This window comes from Limanda limanda, chromosome 18 (genome assembly GCF_963576545.1).
Source record: "Limanda limanda chromosome 18, fLimLim1.1, whole genome shotgun sequence".
In the NCBI taxonomy this organism is placed as follows: Eukaryota; Metazoa; Chordata; class Actinopteri; order Pleuronectiformes; family Pleuronectidae; genus Limanda; species Limanda limanda.
The window spans coordinates 16,673,115-16,691,798 of NC_083653.1; the positions used below are offsets into that span (position 1 = coordinate 16,673,115).

General features: G+C 41.8%; 1 protein-coding gene across 1 annotated transcript in view; it reads left to right on the forward strand.

Annotated features, from left to right (window-relative positions):
• Positions 1–1,746: 1,746 nt before the first annotated feature.
• The window catches only part of LOC133024656 (neurexin-3b), a 210,827-nt gene continuing 193,889 nt past the window's right edge, over positions 1,747–18,684 (forward strand). Inside the window, exons 1-3 of the mRNA XM_061091820.1 lie at positions 1,747–1,848; positions 12,651–13,089; positions 16,102–16,485. Coding sequence (XP_060947803.1) covers positions 1,747–1,848; positions 12,651–13,089; positions 16,102–16,485 — 925 coding nt within the window. The remainder of the gene's footprint in view (positions 1,849–12,650; positions 13,090–16,101; positions 16,486–18,684) is intronic.

Consider the following 18,684-nt stretch of genomic DNA (forward strand, 5'->3'; position numbering starts at 1 on the left):
AAGCAATCAGGCATTGGACACGCTATGGTAAACAAACTACATTGTCTGGTAGATATCATTCTTATTGTCTTTTTTTTGGGTTTGCCGTGTGTCCCCTCCCCCTCTCTTCTTTTATTCGTTCTCTTTGAGTTCCATCCTAGACACTCTTATCAAAAAATGAGGAGATGGGTTTGTATTACCAGGCAATTGTTTCTTCGCTTCTTCTCAATTTCCTCCCTGACCTGCCAACAACCTCCCTCTTTACCCCACAATCCCCCATCTTGTTTTTTTTTTTCACTTTGGCTTTTACTTTTTTCTCTTTGTTTCTTCCACATTACTGCAGATTGCCAACAAGTAAAAAAGAAAAATTGACTTCTTTGCCTTTGTCAGGGCGACTTACTTTTTATTTTAATTTTTTTGCACAAAAAGTCCCCATTTTTTGTGAGGACTGTCATCCAGAACTGACAGAAGCTTACCACAATCCCAAAGATGGGCGAACCTCGACAGCGAGCCCCAAAAGAGGAGCTACCAAAAAATGGCAACCCTTGACCACCATTGCGGGAGCTCTGACAGTTGTTTCCAACTCACTATGGCGCATGGCATGCCCACACCTCATTGAATCTCACCTCCCAAACTCATACATCCTCAACCCTGTCAACCAAATAACCACTAACACTCTAATTCACTCACCTTCCACCTGTCCCTGTATCACTCACCCTGCCCTCCTTGTCTGTGTGTTTTGTAGCATGCTTGTGACAGTGGTGTGTGTGTGTGTTTGTGTGTGTGTTGGCTCACTTTGATCAACCCTCACACCTGGACCCATATTCAGAACATTTCTAAGAATTAGCAAACTGATCAAGGATTATCGGTTTGTCCAGTGACATTGAGAATGTAGACATGACACCTGAGCCTAAACTGATCAGAGATCAGCATGAGCTATTCTGAGAGTGTGTTTGAATATGGGCTTGGGTCTTGATTGTGCATGAGCCTCTGTGTGGCTTGCTCCAGCTTTGTATGGCACCATTGATCCACTTATTCCCCTACATGTCCAGTTAAGTGTGTTTAATTTGCCTTCTAACAGTGGTGACCTTGGTTTGCACATTGATGTGGTGTGAAGAGCCTCCCTTTGTTTTGCACGTGTGTGGATATATAGATGTGGACGTGTGAAAGAGACGAGAGAGTGTGAGACTGATGGTGTGAGAACGAACGTGTGTGCGAGTGGAGGTGTGCAAGTACACACGCCTGTGTGCTTGTTTGTGTTCACATATTTGTGTACTCTATATGTGTGTGTCTGCAGTTACCAGATAAATCCCGAAACCTAAGACAAGTGCAATCAAATTGTCCTTGGTTTGAGCATTGTACTAACCCTCCCCCCAACCTGAAGTTTCCAAACCAAACCCAGGATCCATTCTCTTACCCCCATCAAAGATAAAGAAAATATGCCTGGGCCATATTTTCTTTACCTGTCCTGTGAATCCTATGGCTAAAATTCCATTAACAAAATCCAAACACTGTCTGGTCCAAAACAATCGCTCCACGGTACTAAACGATTCTGTAAGAAAAGGTTAAATGAGAAACCAACATACAGTGTGGAGCCTAGAGAAAAGTTTCGAATGCAGACCAAGGAAGGAAGTGTGTTTCATACACAGCATGCAATCTAATGCCAGAGTGTAATGGCTGGGCTTTGGATGTGTTGACCCTCAACAGGTGACTATCTCTGTGGATGGAATCCTAACCACCACTGGCTACACCCAGGAGGACTACACCATGCTGGGCTCCGATGATTTCTTCTACGTGGGCGGGAGCCCCAGCACCGCGGACCTGCCCGGATCTCCAGTTAGCAACAATTTCATGGGCTGCCTCAGAGAGGTAGGAAGGACTGAATACAAATGAATACAGACAGAAAGCAGGCGCATCACAATGTGTTGTTCATTCCCAATACTGTATCTTCATTTGCATCAAATTTCAATTTCTGTTGTGGGACTAGTTGTCGTACACACAACTGCTTTATTAGTATTTATTCAGCCAGAGAAGCTGTTTTTAGATTCGGTGAAAAATAATAATCAGCACACTTTCCCCAGGATGGGGAGGGAAAGGGGGAAGAGAATAAAATTGCATTAATTAAAGCTGCTGAGCTGGCAGAGGAAGTATCACACTTTCAAAATTCCCTCGCTTGATTTAATTCATAACACTTACTCCAGTTTGTGTGTGAGGAAAAGATCCCAAAATTGCTTCTGTCACATGTAATTTGCAGCATCAGCAGGAGAACGCCGCTAAAGCGCCTCTCAATGGGCAGCAATCTGAGAGAAATATTTGCCTGTGATGAAATGGCAACAAGCGCTGTTGTTTCGGGACATTTATAATGCATCAGCTGGCTCCTTCAGCTCGTGAGTAAAGCCAAAAATATATATTGAGTTCGCTTTTATTTACATTTTGCTAGCCATTACTTCTGCTGCAGCAAGTAATGATAATAAAGGGAGGAGCGATGGCTCTTCAGAGCTGTAAAAAAGATATAAGTCTGAATCAATGTTTTTAGGTAAGCAGCAGTCTAAGATCGTTATCAAGATTTACATGTTTGTGCTGTTGTACAGAGACTACAGTGTGAAACACAGCTTCAAATAGAAACTTTACAATGGCTTCACATGAGTGAATTTATATGATCATACATGTGGTCCTATGTATCCGGCTTCATCTGACCTTAAACTCCCGCAGACTCAACGGGAAGGTCTGTTCTCATGAAATGACAGGACTAGTGGACCTTACATGATTGCAGTGCCGCCGCAAAAAATTGGTGCCATGGGTTGCTGCTGTGGCAGATCCAGTTATCTGCAGTGAAAGGGCGAAGCAGTTCTTCTGCTCTAACAGAGAGGGATCTCACATTGGGCCAGGATAAACAGCCCTGGCAACCCTAGCCAGCAAACTGCAGGCAAGCAGACCTGGCAGTGGCTGGAAATATGAATTGGAGTTAACAGCCTCCATGATATGTTGTCACAACAGTTATAGCAGGGAAATGTACGAGTTCAATTTAGACCGGCATCTTAAACACAGGGGAAAACGTATATCTGTCTGCTGCTGTCCATGCAGCTCCTTACTCAAGAAAAGACATCATATGAAATGATCAAATTTGATGCTTGAAAGTTCCTCCATGTTTTTCTCATGTGGACGTTTCTAGCTTGAATCACATGTTTGGTTTAGTTCATTAGGGTTTCCTCTGAAGGGTTAGAAGATCAAAGATAAGCCATCAGCGTCAAATCCTCTGCATTATTCAGGCGAGGCAGGAAGTGACCTATTAATTGTGGAATTTGTTGCTGCTTTGAAAGCGTCCGTGCAGAGAACCTCCCGTTGAGTTAAAGGCAAACTACGGGTAAACTTTCACCTGAAGCCAATTCTCCGGATGTTAACCTTAGGTCATGTCTGAAAACGGCTTCACCTAAAAAAATGTCCCCTCCCTCTCCTCCATCCTAGAAGTCTTTGTAGTTTTCCATCCAAGTGACTGCTGTTCTCAGCTTATATGCTGCCCACCTCACGCAGGTTGTCAGCACTTGTCTGAACTGGGACTAAAAAATCTTTTCTTCGAGCTGCGACTGATGAAAAAATCATACATAACACATTTTCTATAATGCATTTCACCTTCCCCTTCTGGTTTTTATCTAATTACAATGTGTTTCATCAACGTGTGTTAAAAATGAGATCTTATCACATCTTTAAAGCGTGCAGACGCTGCACCCTGTCTTAAATTGAGATTCATGCATAAATTATTCTACCATCAAAACAAGTTAGTATACTGTGAAACTTTATTTTTAACCCCGGTAATGGATGCAGGAATTCACATTTTATTTCTGTGGTATTTTAAAAGCCTCATCATATTTTGAGTATACAACGTTTTGACTATGAAGACATGAATGTGCCATCTCCTCTCGGGCTGGCCGCACTCCACACTCTCATCCTGTGTGTTTTTAACTTCCATCACAACCCTCTCACTTTTGACGAGAGCCAGTAACGGGCAATGATTTGCTGCCAACCTCAGCCCAGCACCTTGCAGCATTCCTTCCACTTAGCTAAGCTAACTTCCATCAAACCACAATATGCTCTTTCTTCATCCTGTTTCCAGGCTGCTGTGCTCACACACACACACACACACACACACACACACACACACACACACACACACACACACACACACACACACATTGACACACGTGGACGAGCACATTTGGGCAACGGCTTGAAGAAAGTCACCTTGTCTGCATTGTTTAATGTTTCGGCTGAGTGGCTCAGGATCTTGTTCCTCCAGTCATTACCACATTGGCTAATGCATTCCCCCGTCGTCAACCCTCAACGACACTTTGTCTCTCCCACACACAGACTTAATTTTTATATAGAGATGTACATTTTTAACACTGACCCGGCCATTACAGTACTTTTACCTCAGACTCCATGAATAAAATCTGAGCTGTGGCTCAGGCGGTAGGGCAGGGCAGTCTGCGGTTATTCCAGGCTCCATGTGTGTGAAGGGGTAAATGGGACTGGTAGTGTAAAGTACTTAGAGCAGTTGTTCAAACTAGACAAAAGAGATTAAAAATTTAAATGCCGCGTATTTATCAGCCGGTGTTCTGTTTTAGGAAAATTGGCTCATTTCTGTGGTTTACACTGCGGCACAAATAATACTCAAGGAGAAGCTCCTTTTAAAAGAAGGATAATAACTGTCTTACACTCCTTGTTTGTATCATCAAAGTAGTATGGCTGAACACATGCATTAATAGTCCTCCTGGCGTTTAGCAGAAGGACTGTAAAATCACAAAAGCACACTCTTTTCCTTTTTCCTGGTATTGTATTTCATGCTTTTTGTGTATTTATGATTGTGCTATTGCGATACAGGAGGAGTTGTTGTTTTGCACTGCTTGACAGCCACGGTAGTGAGTCCAAGGCAAAGCATGAAACATAAATGAGCAGTTGGGTCAGTTCGGCGAGTCTACCTGCCAAGTGTATATAGATTTATATGCACTCAAACACGGCTAAAACAGCTGCAGCAGCAAGGCTCTCTCCATTGTTACTTCACCTGAGCCCTGGTTGTCAGGGAAACGTATCTGCATCCACCAAGTGAGGTGGAGACTTTTCTGTTGGTAAAAGCTTTTCCCCAAAGCGAGAAGTGGCATTATCATTCATCTTAATAATGAATTATTCATCTATAAATACAGAATGTTTTGCCTAATTGTTTATACTTCACTCTCCCTCTGATGGTTTAGTTAATATGCCAAGTACAGGGTGAAGTGTTGAACATAAATATAATTTCTCTTACAAACAAACAAAACCTTGCCTGAGACTGTGACACACTTAATGGTTTTAATAGAGAATACATCTCTTATGCACCTTTTCTCCACTCAGCCAGGTATAGCATTATGTTGCAGCTGCTGTGGTAGGAAAGCACATTCACTATACAATCTAGTCTGTAACACTTCTTCTGTTGTTTAATTCAGTTTCAATCAAATTCCAAAACAGATCCATCACTACCTTAACATATAAATATGTAACGATTGTTTATTTAAATGTCTAAAAAAAAAAAAACCTATGTTATGTATTTTGTTGACTTGTGAGCTATCATTACATCCAAAATGTTTCCAACAATGTTCAAGCCCAGAGAAATCCACTATTCTAATTCAAGGTAACTGGACATTTCATTTTGGTCACCTTTTAATTGCATCATATCTGCTCTACATTGTATGATGGAGGAAAAAAACAGTGTTTGCTAGTTTGCCATGTGGCTTCTTTATCCTTCCACTTATGTATTGGTCACTCGTTATGAGTCACAGTTATTCATTGCAGTTTTTCCTGCATAAAGTCATCCATCCTGAGGGCAACAACTCCCATGATCCCACACTGCTTCATGATGTCATCAAACTATTTAGTTATTGTTTGATTGAGAGACCCCTATAGCTGACCTTCTATATTGAACATTTAATTGTTAAATTTTGATACAATTGTCTATAGAGACATTTATTTTAACCTGAACCTCTGTCTTCCAGTTGCACAGTAGTTGAAATAGTAAAAATTAAATAGTCCAAAATATATATAAAAATAATTACTTCCATTTACATTGTGTAATAGTCTCACATTTTAAATATGATGCTGTTGTGAATTTGTGCTAAATCCTCACACTAAAGATAAAGCACTAAAGTTATTTTTGCTGTAGTATATATCTTACACATAGTCATTTTATTTATTGATTATATAAAGTCCAATTTTAAAGAAGCAAGTGCATCTATATTTCATCATGGGCTGTGATGCGGATGCTGTCGTATCTCTGTGTTTCCATCATTATCCAAATGAGTGTGACTCAGCATGAGTTGGCCCTTGTGAGAGTGCATTGGCTGGATAGAATCTTGGAGGTGATTCACCATGTGCTTTGGGTAGTGGTAGTATTGTGCTTTCCTCCTTTACGCCATCTGCTACCCAGCATCGTGATGTCCCTTCAATAACAATATCTCTTTGATCAATCCATTAAGTGCAAATTGTGTCTTTCTATGGAGTGCACGTGTGTACTTGCCTGCACAATCTCATCTGCATATACATTGGTTGCTCTCCTGCACCACATTTATCCCTCCACTTCTCTCTTTGGATTCAATATCCCCAGGTAATGAGGGGATGATTCAGTTGAGTTTGGCCCATTGCTCGGATCAGAGTGCGTCACTAGCCCTATTTGATTGTGTGTGTGTATGTGTGTGTGTGTGTGTGTGTGTGTGTGTGTGTGTGTGTGTGTTATGTCTGGCTCGGGCGCTTCAGACGTTTTGGAAGCAGAAATGTTGATGCATGTTGGTTTTCTAGGAGATAATAGAAGTGTTGAATAAGCTAATGGAGGCAAACGTATCTACAGTGAGAGAGTACCTCCCTTTCTTGACAACAAAAGAGTTGCCCGTCACAGCCCTTCTCTTGCTCAGTCTTCACTGCACTCTCTGCCCCTGTAGGCTACATGGGATGTCATCCATGCTCAACACACACACACACGTCCCGCCCACGCTCGTGTTTTGCCATGTGTACTGGAGTGTGTTACAAAACCGTGCGAGCCAGTCGGCAGCCGCCTGGCGCGCTCTCCGGTCAGCCCTGATGTCGGCAGGGCCGGGCAGCCAGTGCAGCCAGTGCCAGTGAAGCAAGCTATGACACTGCCTTTTATATTTTGGATTTTGTGTTTGACTGATGGCTCCGGAGGGTTGTTGTTGGTCATGTTAAAACCTTAAAATGTGTTGTGGTACCCAGAAAGTCAGGAAGAAATTGTTGCAGAGAACAGCACATGCACATATGAAAAGGGTGCGAGATTTAAGACCTAGGTCATAGCCAACATTAGCATTAACAGCTTTCTTACTAATACTGCAAAAACATTGCATATTTAGCATCAGGTCTCATTCCTTAACACATGAGGGTTATCTGGTTCTGATTCAGGCCTCATGACGATGGCGGACAGATCTGAGACTGATCTGAAAAGGTTATCTGGTCTAATGATCCTGAAGTGTGAGGGGTTCACAGACAAAATGTTAATGTCACTGGCTGAATCTGAGCCTCCCTGATTTTGAATTGCAAATAATAAACATTCTATGTTGACAATATGAAACTAAGCTATAGAAAGCAACCATCACCCCCACCTGCTACGGACAATACACAAAGTTCAGAGGCAGTAAAAACATATATATATATATATATATATACATACTGTAACACCTTTCATCGTAGTGCATACGGTGCCACGTTTGAATTTTTTATTTCATTCTGACAGCTGATGAGACAGATTTATTGTGAAAAAAAGAGCAGAGAGCAGGAAGTGACAGAGGAGGAAAATCCAAACCTAGTCACTGACGTGTGTGCTGTCTTGGAGGTGATGGAGGAGCAAGTTCATCATGTGACAGCTTGAATGAACCACATGTGTGTGTGAGTGTGTTTGAGAGGATATTCTATGATCTGCAGTGACTTGTGTATCATTGTAGAACAGCTGACACTGCCTGTCTGAGCAGGTTTTGCTGCATTACCTCTGTTTTGCCATGGAGTTGGGCTGGGGGGGAATGGTCCCAGCTGAAATTTGATTGGCTAATTAATAAATTAGACAGCTGTAAACAATTCTAACAATAAATAGGACCATTTGAAGAACACAATGTGTTTATACAAGGAACCATTTTCTAATATATTCAATGAAGTGTGGCTTTGCCCAAAGAGACGACATTAAACCTATGAATCAGAAATTATGGTTGTTGGTAATATCTTTGGCCTCTCTGTTTAAAGGCCGCCCCCTTTATGCCCCCTGATTTAACTTTTCATCAAGAGAAAAAAAACAAAAAAACACATTTCACTTTCCCCTCCAGTGATATTTCGTTATTCATCTGCTGTAAGAGTGTTTCAGTTTAATGTTTCAAGATGGGCTGAAATCTAAAATATCCACTGATGAACCTGCATTGCAATGCAACGTGAATCAAATTCAAATGCTTGTCTTTACGATATGTATGTATAAAGAAAAAACTTTAAGCCTTGCTGAACTAAATGGAAAAACAGATGGAGGTTCGGGTGAACTCTCTCTAATATCAATTCACTGTTACATCCCAGCTGTGATAATAATTAGGTTCATATTGATCCCCAGTAATAACAACTTCATTTCCAGCTATTGTTATAATATTTACTTGTCATTGATCTGCCTGCATGAAGTCAAGTGTGTATTGTATATTGTATGTATTGTATCTATCTTTCTGTCATTGCAGTCCTCTGAATGTATTTGCATACATCTGTGCACGTGTCTGCAAAGCTTCATGAGCAGTGTGTGTGGGTGTGTGTGTGTCCGTGTGTGTGTGTGTGTGTGTGTGTGTGTGTGTCTTCACTCCACTTCAGTGGAATTACCCTGCTTCTTCATTAACACTGGGGCTAAATCAGCAGCTGACAGCAGCTGTGGCCAGGGCCAAGAGGACATGAGCACTGATCTGAAGTAGATTAGGGAGGAGATTGTGTAAGGGTGTGTGTGTGTGTGTGTGTATGTGCACGCACTCTCTGAGCATCCACCCACCTGCCCTTTCCCCGCCCGCTCCATGTAGCCTTACCACGGCTCGATCAATACACCATCCTGAAGCAGAGATGGAAGATTTAGGCTTTATGGAGTCGTTACAGTCCCTTGTGCCTGCACTGTGAATGGGCCCCATAAGGCTGTTGATATACTGAGGGATGGCGTGGCAAAGCACAGCCATAACAAAGGGAAAAGATGAGGTACACACAGCCGCAGCAGTCAGTTCCTCTTTTATAACATAATTTCGATTACCTTATTGATCAGCCTGCAGCAGAGCAGACAAAATCATAATCCCAAAACAGATCGGAGATAGTTGATTGTAAGATAAGTACGTCCCACAATAACAGGGCAGGGAGAGTTTGTAAAGACCTTCCACTGCCAAGAAAAGTAAGACAGAGAGCGACCAAAGGTTTTCTCGAGTCAGGCAGAGAAAAAAGGTGTTTTCAGGGTACGAGAACAGCCTGATGGTGACCCTGCGTTTGAAGAGAATCACTGAGCATGATTATTCTGTCCATATCTAGAAAAGTCTCATCAAATATGTCTCAAAGACTGAGACAGACTGAGCGTCTTGGAACTTCGGCAAGTTGAAGCGATTTACATCTAAGAAGTGCACAGTGATCATCACAGCACTATTTAAAAAAGCTCTGCATTGCAAATGCAAAAGCAAAATCATTAAAGCGTCTCTCTTTTTATGTAATATTCAGTTTGTTCTCGTGCCCAGTAGTCTAAAAGCTCGCTGCAAGTGGAATTCAAGGTATTTGGCTTCAGAAGAAAACATGAAAACATTGCTGTTGCAGAGACTAGAGGGAGCTATGGTAGTTAAAGCTGGAGGAAGCTTGAGCTACAGGGCAGCTGTAAAGTGTCAGAAACACATTGACTGTGACAGTGGTTTGGGTAGATCACAGGGTTGGGCAATGTATTGAGAATTTTCATATATGACGACGTCTACAGAGAAACGTTGCACTGGATGATGACATTGTAACAAGGTGGAAGAGGTTGCTATAGTGACGTGGCGTTTTCTTAACAGACTGAAAACCTAAAGCATCCTATGGACATAAATCTATAAAATACAATAAGGCTGCATCCTGTTTTCCTCTATCCCTTGTGGAATAAAACACTTGGTTTATCTAAACTTCCTGAAACTGTGGAAGAACTTTTTCTGTGTTATTTGGGATCAATGGAGGGAACCGTCCTCCGAGTGATATCGTTCACATCTTGTTCAGCAATGTAGCATAAACACATTGGAGCTTCTCTGTTTTTTTCTTGTCCGGAAGGTAATAACGTCACTGTCCCTTCAGTTTTGTCAAAATCCTCCATCTTTAAAGGCACCTCAGGCAACATATATATTCATCCTCTACATCAAGCTTCTCAAAGGAGATGCTGGGTTTCTTTGTCTGCTGTGCAATAGTCTGGGAAACTTTATGGTTTTGAAGGAAGTCAGACGTAAAGGATTTTGATATCATGATGCTCGGATTTGTCGCTTTTTTATTTTATTTTACTGACAAATACAGGTTGTATGCATAAGCCCATGTTTATGTTACAGCCAGTATAGGTGCTCTTGGCAGAAATAACCACACACAGATAGATAGTCCGTCGAGATTATTCAATCTGTAGCTAGTTTGATATAGAAGTTTGATATCAAATCAATGTAAAATTTCTGGGTGCTTCTCTGTGGGTGCTTGAGCCCCACAGCAGCCATTAAATTGGTGTGGCACCTTTACTGTAAACCTATTGTAATGCATGTAAAGGATTTAACTTCCTGTGGAATAACAATTTAAGCAGGTGGTTCCAGTCTGTGCTGATATCAGCTTTTTCACAAGAGGAGCAAAAAACGTAAAACAAAAGCCTTAAACCTCTGCTCCGTAAAATCAAATTATCATTTTTTTAAATCCCTTATAATGAATTCCTAACGTTTCAATCGCCTTCTGACCGGCTCACTGACAAAGGACATGTGAAAAGTCTTATTGTTTCATGCGAGTGCCCTGGAAGAGCACAGTGGTTTATTAAATGATGTATTTCTCCTAATTAGGATTTTAATCGTATGATCATTAATTAATAATTAATTACTGGGTCGAACAAACGACCTACATTAATAATATTTCTCATCCAAAGGCTGTTTCATAATTTACATCAGAAAGGGGCTGTGAGAATGAATGATATTCATATTCAAACAAACCACCTTCAACCGTCAGAGGAGACAATTAATCTAGAAAATAATAAACTGATTTATCAATAATGGAAATGATCAGTCCAGTCGTCTGAACCCCAGGAGTGTGCATGCCCTCATGTAGCTTTCTGTTCACACACCCTGGTATTTAAAATAAAAATTCATTTCATTAGTATTATGTGTTGCCTTGCCAGTAGATTAAGTGCTCGACAAGGTGTGTGGTAAGTATTTAATGTGTGTCATGTTCAGGAGATTAAGCGTGTTTGTTAATCACGTTGACGGCTTCATCGCCATGTTTGTAGTGTACACATATGTACACACACACACACACACACACACACACACACACACACACACACACACACACACACACACAAACAAACACATGACTTTCATATAAAAGCCAGTGGCACATTAAATCAACATCTCTCCCTCTTTTTTGCTCTATTTGCCTCCTGAAATATTTTCTTTTTCATGCCGTTTTCTTTCTTCTCTTCCCTGAATTCCCACCAGCTTGTCGCTCTCTCCCCAATTTTATTTTTTTCTTCCTCCCCCCTTCCCGTTGGCCCTCCTCGGCGTTCGAGTCACCTGTGTTGATTTACTGTCAAATCTTCCAGGATTATCGGTAATCCCACAGCAGCGAAATCTGTTTGCTGACAGCTGTGCTCTCCCTCTAACAGTGTTGCTTCTCCTGCATACACACACTGCCCTATATACCATAAGAGGCCCGTCTTCCTCACCACAAAGGAGGAGGGGGGACAAAAAGAAAAACATTAATTTTCCACCTCGGTGGATTCCAATTGCTAATACTCTGCTCTCCTTTTCTGTGGTATTTTGCCGTATTGGACTGTAAGGTGGGACTGCTTTCTACATGGATTAGAGTGGTTGAGCTGAATTTATAGAGGGTAAATAGCGATGATATCGGGGCGTATCCTTCCAGGGTCACAGACACGCTCCTGTGGGGGTCTAGCAGAAATTCACAAAGCGTGCTCTTTCTGACGATTACATTTTGACTAATAATCTCGCCATCGCTCCTCACCCGGTCGGCAGGTGTCCCACGAAATGAAAATATAGTCATGGATTTGTGTACAGTCTCGGCTTCACTGTGGATAGATTGAGGTTGAAATAGAAAATGACTGAGAAACAAATTGGGCCACACACGCACCTTAAGATATTAGTTTTATTGATCCTGCCGTCCTCGAATCAACAATGTGTGATATTACCAGAGAATGATGCTATAATAGTATGACAGTTTTGAAATGGAGTACAATTCATTCACAGATAAATAAATACTCTTCATCAATACTGCTCGGGCAAATCATCCCCTACAGTGACATATTGTGAGCAGCTGAAAAAAACTAAAACTCTGCACACACAGTTCAGGCTCAGGGTTAATCATCATCATTACTCTTGTGTGCCTGTCATGTATTTGTTGCATTTACAAGAAGCCCCTAACTGTGTTTTTTTCCTCAGGTGGTGTACAAGAACAACGACATCCGCTTGGAACTGTCCCGCCTCGCTCGCATCGTTGACCCCAAGATGAAGCTTCAAGGCGACATTGCATTCAAGTGCGAAAACGTCCCCACCCTAGATCCCATCAACTTCGAGAGCCCCGACTCCTACCTGGCCTTGCCCAAGTGGAACACCAAACGCGTGGGCTCCATCTCTTTTGACTTTCGCACGTCTGAGCCCAACGGCCTGATCCTCTTCACCCACGGTAAGGCGCAGGACCGACGGGACGCTAAGGGCCAGAAGAGCAACAAGGTGGACTTCTTCGCCGTGGAGCTGCTGGACGGAGGGCTGTACCTGCTGCTGGATATGGGCTCCGGGACCATCAAGGTCAAGGCCACACAGGCTAAGGTCACTGACGGGGCCTGGCATCATGTGGACATACAGAGAGATGGTCGCTCAGGTAAGGACGGAGGGGAGAGGGAAGGAAGAGACAAACTGATTGTTAGCCAGGGGTGGAGCAAGGGTCGGAGCCAGGGGGAAACATCTGAAATCCGATTTAGACCTAAATGTCACTTTATATCAATAAATGTGCCATATTTATTAATCTTTCTAAGAGCTCAATGTGCTTGGAAAAGGTGCATTTGTCAAAATTGTCCCATAATTATGGCTTTGGTCAAATCTGTGGAGCTAACAGCAAACAAGGAACAACTTGAATGTGACTGAATGGGAAATTGTGCATTGAGGTCGGACATATAATTGGCCCCAATAAATTGTGGCCCTGTCATGGCCCCTGCTTATATAAAAATCCTGTTTTAAAAAAAATACCTTTTTGAAGAAGTTTCAACTGAAACTTTACCTTTGTTTTGCAATCACACTTACAGCTCCTTGATTGACTAATAATAGAAACTGGATGTGTGTTTAACATCGCTGATCACAGCCTGTTTAAGTTGTTAAAGTACTGTGATCAGCTCTGAGCTGTGAAAACTGTTTTTCATTTCTCACTCTCTTTCTCACACACAAGCACAAACACATAATCGTGACTGACTTTAACCTGAGAACTGAACTCGTGGTTCAGGTAAAAAATATGTTGCCTCTGGCTGTTCGGTGTAAGAATTGATGGGCAGAGAGTTGACGAGGCGAATAACCAACTATAAGAGAAGAGAGCAATAAAGTCCATAGAAATGTAATATTTCTAAAGGGAATTGTGGGTACTGTGTGTTATCAGTTATCCCTTTTAAATGGGAAATCTACATTTTGAAGGTAATGACAAAAATACAATTGATTGTATTATAAGAACAACAAATATAGATGCAAATAATTGTAATTTATCACATTTTGTATTACTGACTAATTCATTGACTAATTGTTGTCAAAGATTCAACAAATATAATCTTACCTCATTGTTCCCTGTGACTTGCATTTTAGACCATATTCTTTTATCATTAAGGTTATTCTATCATATTGGTATTCATGACACAAGTGATTTATACTTATAGATTTATTTTTGTTTTATGGAAATTACACTTCAGCAATTACTCTACTGCAAACTCCTCACAGTAGCTGCAACAATAGAACTGCAGCAGCAGAAATAATCAAAGTTGTAATCACGTCACGGCTTATTTCCTTCCTTTTCTCCTGCTTCACATCCACAGAATGATGTAAATCTCCTCAATATATTAATTCCCGCGATGATTTATCGCCTGGCTAAAGTCCAACCTCTCTCTAGATAAAGCTACTGCGTCTGCTTCTCCCTCGATTTCCCCCATTTGTTTGTCCTATGACCTCCAAGCATTGCCGGGTACACAGAAAGCATCAGAAGAAGATTATATTAAAGAAAAAGTGTAAGAAACTTGTGTTGCCCCCGAGCTCCAAAACCGTTCACAATCTCTGCATTAGGTGGGATCCTCCAGAGGACTCGGATGTGTTAGTCGGCACCGCAGCCCGTGTTATATATCAGGTTAGAGCAGCCAATTTGGCCGTGTGTCAGCGCTCGCTGCTTTGATTAATCACCGGCGCAGCCCCTGGTGCGATAGCGGAGGAGAAAGTGGGATTTTCGCAGGGAAAAAGAGGAATGAGACAGATATATGGATAGCAGAGTGAGGGATGGTAAAGAACAAGCATAATCACACTCCTGGCTCGAGTGAAATGTTAATAAGAGTTGCGAGTGAATTAGATTTCTTGTCCACAAAGAGCCGAGATCTCTCCATACGGCTGCGAGATGAATTTAACATGAGTAAAATGTGAGCTTTCACTTATTTGTGCTCTCGATGGAAAAAGTGATGATGTCATACTTGAACTCGGTGCGGTCTGATTGAGAGGTAAAACTTTCTTTTTCTTCTTTCTTTAATCATCTATTTATATTTCAGAGCTGAGCTATATTCCAGGTGCAAATGGATTTGAAAAGAAAATATTTTTTTTTAATTTATTTTGATTAAACCTGTGTTCATACGGTTTTCATAGATTTGAACAAAGACGGAAACTGCTTTACTCATTGACCAGCTTGAGACTCACAGACTTTGGATCTTAGATTTGTTTAAATTGGATCCTAGTAAATTATTAAATTAAATTATGTCCTTTCTTAAGTCTCTTTGGGATTTATTGGGGAAACAAGTGATGAATGTTAATATGTAAACTAAAATGCAAGTCAAGTTGAGATTCAACAAAATTGACCTTGTCGGAATTTAAACGAGTGAATTAGTTTCTGCACCTTTGCTTTAAAAACACATTAATAGAAGTGGATTCTAGTGGAAATAGGTCTGTCCCAGGGAACATATTCTATACGTTTATGTTTTTCTCTTTGTGCTGGTGCCAAGTGTTCACCGTGACCTTGTGGCAGCGGACTGGTTATTTTGTTGGGTGCAAACTTTTTCTCCCTCTGCCACCCATTCTGTTATCTTGAGACCAAAATAGAGTTCCCCTGAAGAGATACTTGAGAAAGTCAGTGATCGGTGCAATTTGATCTGCCAAACATTTAAAACCTCCACCTACGCAGACCTCATCTTAGAACACACACAGGAGGCTTGTGCTATTTTGGTCCGTCTCTTTGCTGGCGGTGCGTTTCGACTCCATATATGTGGATCTCTAGTTTGTTAAAGAAATTACTTAAACTCGAGCTGCCACCTACACACCTAGTCGTCACAATGAGTAAAAATGTTTGACTTTTAGTTTGAAAATACAATTTTACTCAGTCTCGAATATCAGTTTTGTGGAATTGCCAAATACAATAAATTGAAGGAGGTAGATGTCACTTGTTTCAATGGAGTACCTGCTATTTGAGGAATTTAGCTGTTCTCTGGCAGTGAGCTAAGTACTCCACTAATAGAACATGACACTTAATTTCTAGAACTCCAACGGGAAACCAAAATCATTATCTCACATCTCCTGCTGTTTATTTAACTGATAGGATTTGATCAAATGGAAATGTACACAGCATTTTCATTGAATTTAATACTGGGTTTTTCTCACCCCTCAGGCATCATCTCAGTAAACAGCCGCCGGACCCCTTTCACAGCCAGCGGGGAAAACGAGATCCTGGACCTGGAGGGGGACCTTTATCTGGGCGGTCTCCCTGACAACCGGGCCGGCTTGGTGCTCCCCACCGAGCTCTGGACCGCCATGCTCAACTACGGCTACGTGGGCTGCGTGCGGGATCTGTTCATCGACGGACGCAGCAAGGACATCCGGCAGATAGCCCAGTCCCAGAATATGACCGGCATCAGGTCCTCCTGCAACAAAGTGACGGGGAAACAGTGCGACAGCAACCCGTGCAAGAACAACGGGGCGTGCAAGGAAGGCTGGAACCGCTTCGTCTGTGACTGCACCGGGACCGGCTTCTGGGATAGTACCTGCGAGAGAGGTGAGACATCTTTACAATCATTTTCCTATGTGCTGATCGTGTTAACTTCCTTCTCATAGTGATACGTCTGTCAGGGTGCTACTAGTCCACATGTGGAAGTGCCCTTGGGCAAGATACTGAATGTGTGAATGAGTGAATGTAAAGCTGTGGACTAGTGGCAGAACCTTGGACTATGGGCAGAAAAGGTCTCTGGTTCGTCTCTGGTTCGACTCCACAGAGAAACAACAAAAAGACGAACCTGGATTGATCTGTCCAAAAATCCAAGAGGATTCTCCCTACCCTGTCTAGTGCCCCTGAGCAAGGCACCTTACTCCCCCAACATCTGCTCCCCTGGCGCCGTACATGGCTGCCCACTGCTCTGTGTGTCCTGCACCAAATGGATTAAAAGCAGCGGTTAAATTTCCCTCCTTGCATGAGTGTGCTTGTGCATGTCTGTGCATGTGTTTGGGACAAATAAATGTATCTTAATCTTAATCTACGTTAGTGTTCATCATGACTAGGAAAGTGTTATATAAATACAGACTAGCTACTAAAGAAGGGTTTCTTCAGGAGGCTACAGCAGCTGAATTCTTTTTACCTCTTCAAATTCAGTTTTATTTATCGATGTGTGTGTATACAACAGGTTTGTTTAAATTACAAAACCTGATTTAAAGACTACTTCTGATTGGAAGAAGCCTCCCAAAGCTGAAATAGCGTCTCCACTCTCCTGAATGTGGTTGTGAAGTGGCAGTGATGTAGCCACCGCCTGCTTACAACAGCTTTTGTGAGCGAGTGGACAGTGCTCTGTTTCAGCTGACAGGCAGAAGTGTGACTTGGGACGCTTGCCTCACAATATTTATGGAAGCTTTGCTGAAACGATTTAATGGGATTTTTCTGCCAAGTGGCTTTGGAAAAGCTACGTCTTTTCTTCTCTCTCTCTCTCTCTCTCTCTCTCTCTCTCTCTCTCTCTCTCTCTCTCTCTCTCTCTCTCTCTTGCCTGCGAAGGTTTTGAGGTGAAATTGAACTTCTGTAGTGGTGGAACGGGCTCTTCTTGTCTGGGTTTTAAGAGCTAGGACGCATTAAGGTTTTGTGAGACAGCGGAGATGGGGGACACTCCGAGCTGTGAGAGAGTGTGTGTTATGTGACTATTGTTCATATTGTTCTTGGCTCTTATTTTACTGTATTTGCAGCGTTCACAAGTGATGCTTTAAGTACTTTACTCAGACTGAGAGGTGTGTAAAGAAATAACGAGCGTCAGGAGAGAAGGTTGCTGCGTGTGTGAGTGTGTGGGGGCGGCTACATGAAAATGTGCTGTTAATGATTAAAGAAAACCAAATGAGAATAAGGATCAACATGCACTGAAAGCTGCCTGTTTCATGACGTCTAGTGTTGTGCCTGTTCTAAACATGCCTGTTTAGAATGGGCTGTTCTCTTGTCCCATGTTGGTGCTCCAGAGCTAAGTCAGAATTATTTCACATCATTATCGAGTCCTCCTCAAACAGTTCTCCAATATACTGTCACTTTTTATGGTGTGCAGAGCTTTTATTAACTCTATGGTGCACGGTGAAGTTAGAAAACTTTGCATTCATCCTACCGGGGTTATCTGCAAGTCAATGTTTTTCATGAAGTTAAACTGAATTTTCTTTATAACTGTTCATGTGTGTCGCTTGAATATAACTTTGAATGATTAACTTAACTGGTGTTATTATTTTTTAAATAAAAGGCACATTGGCTATTACACAGGTGATTAGTTCAAAACCTTTCAAAAGAAAATATCTGTAATTCAGTATAACGCATTTCAGCCATCAAAGGAACCTTGTGCTTTGTAGACAAATACCGAATGTCGGCCTCAGTCTGAAATGGTGAAATGAAAACGATAAAACTATCAAAAGGATCTGGTGGCATTTTGAACTTAGCAACCTGCGGTAAAGGTTTAGGAAGGAATAATGAAGTAGCTTTTCTCTGAAACAGATGAATAAGACAGAAAGTAGGACATATGCGCTCATGTTTAAAATACAGAGTGGTAAATAATACAAAGAAATTATAATGTTATGCTGCAATAATGTAAAGTGCATGTCGATCTCTTCTGTGAAACTTCCGTTGAGAGTTTGAGTTTGGAAGCCCGAGCTGTCAGATGGAGTTAACCTCGTCTAAGCCTGAGTGTTGTGTCTATTTATGTAGCAATCCCACGATGTTGGACTTGCACAAAAGAGGAGAAAA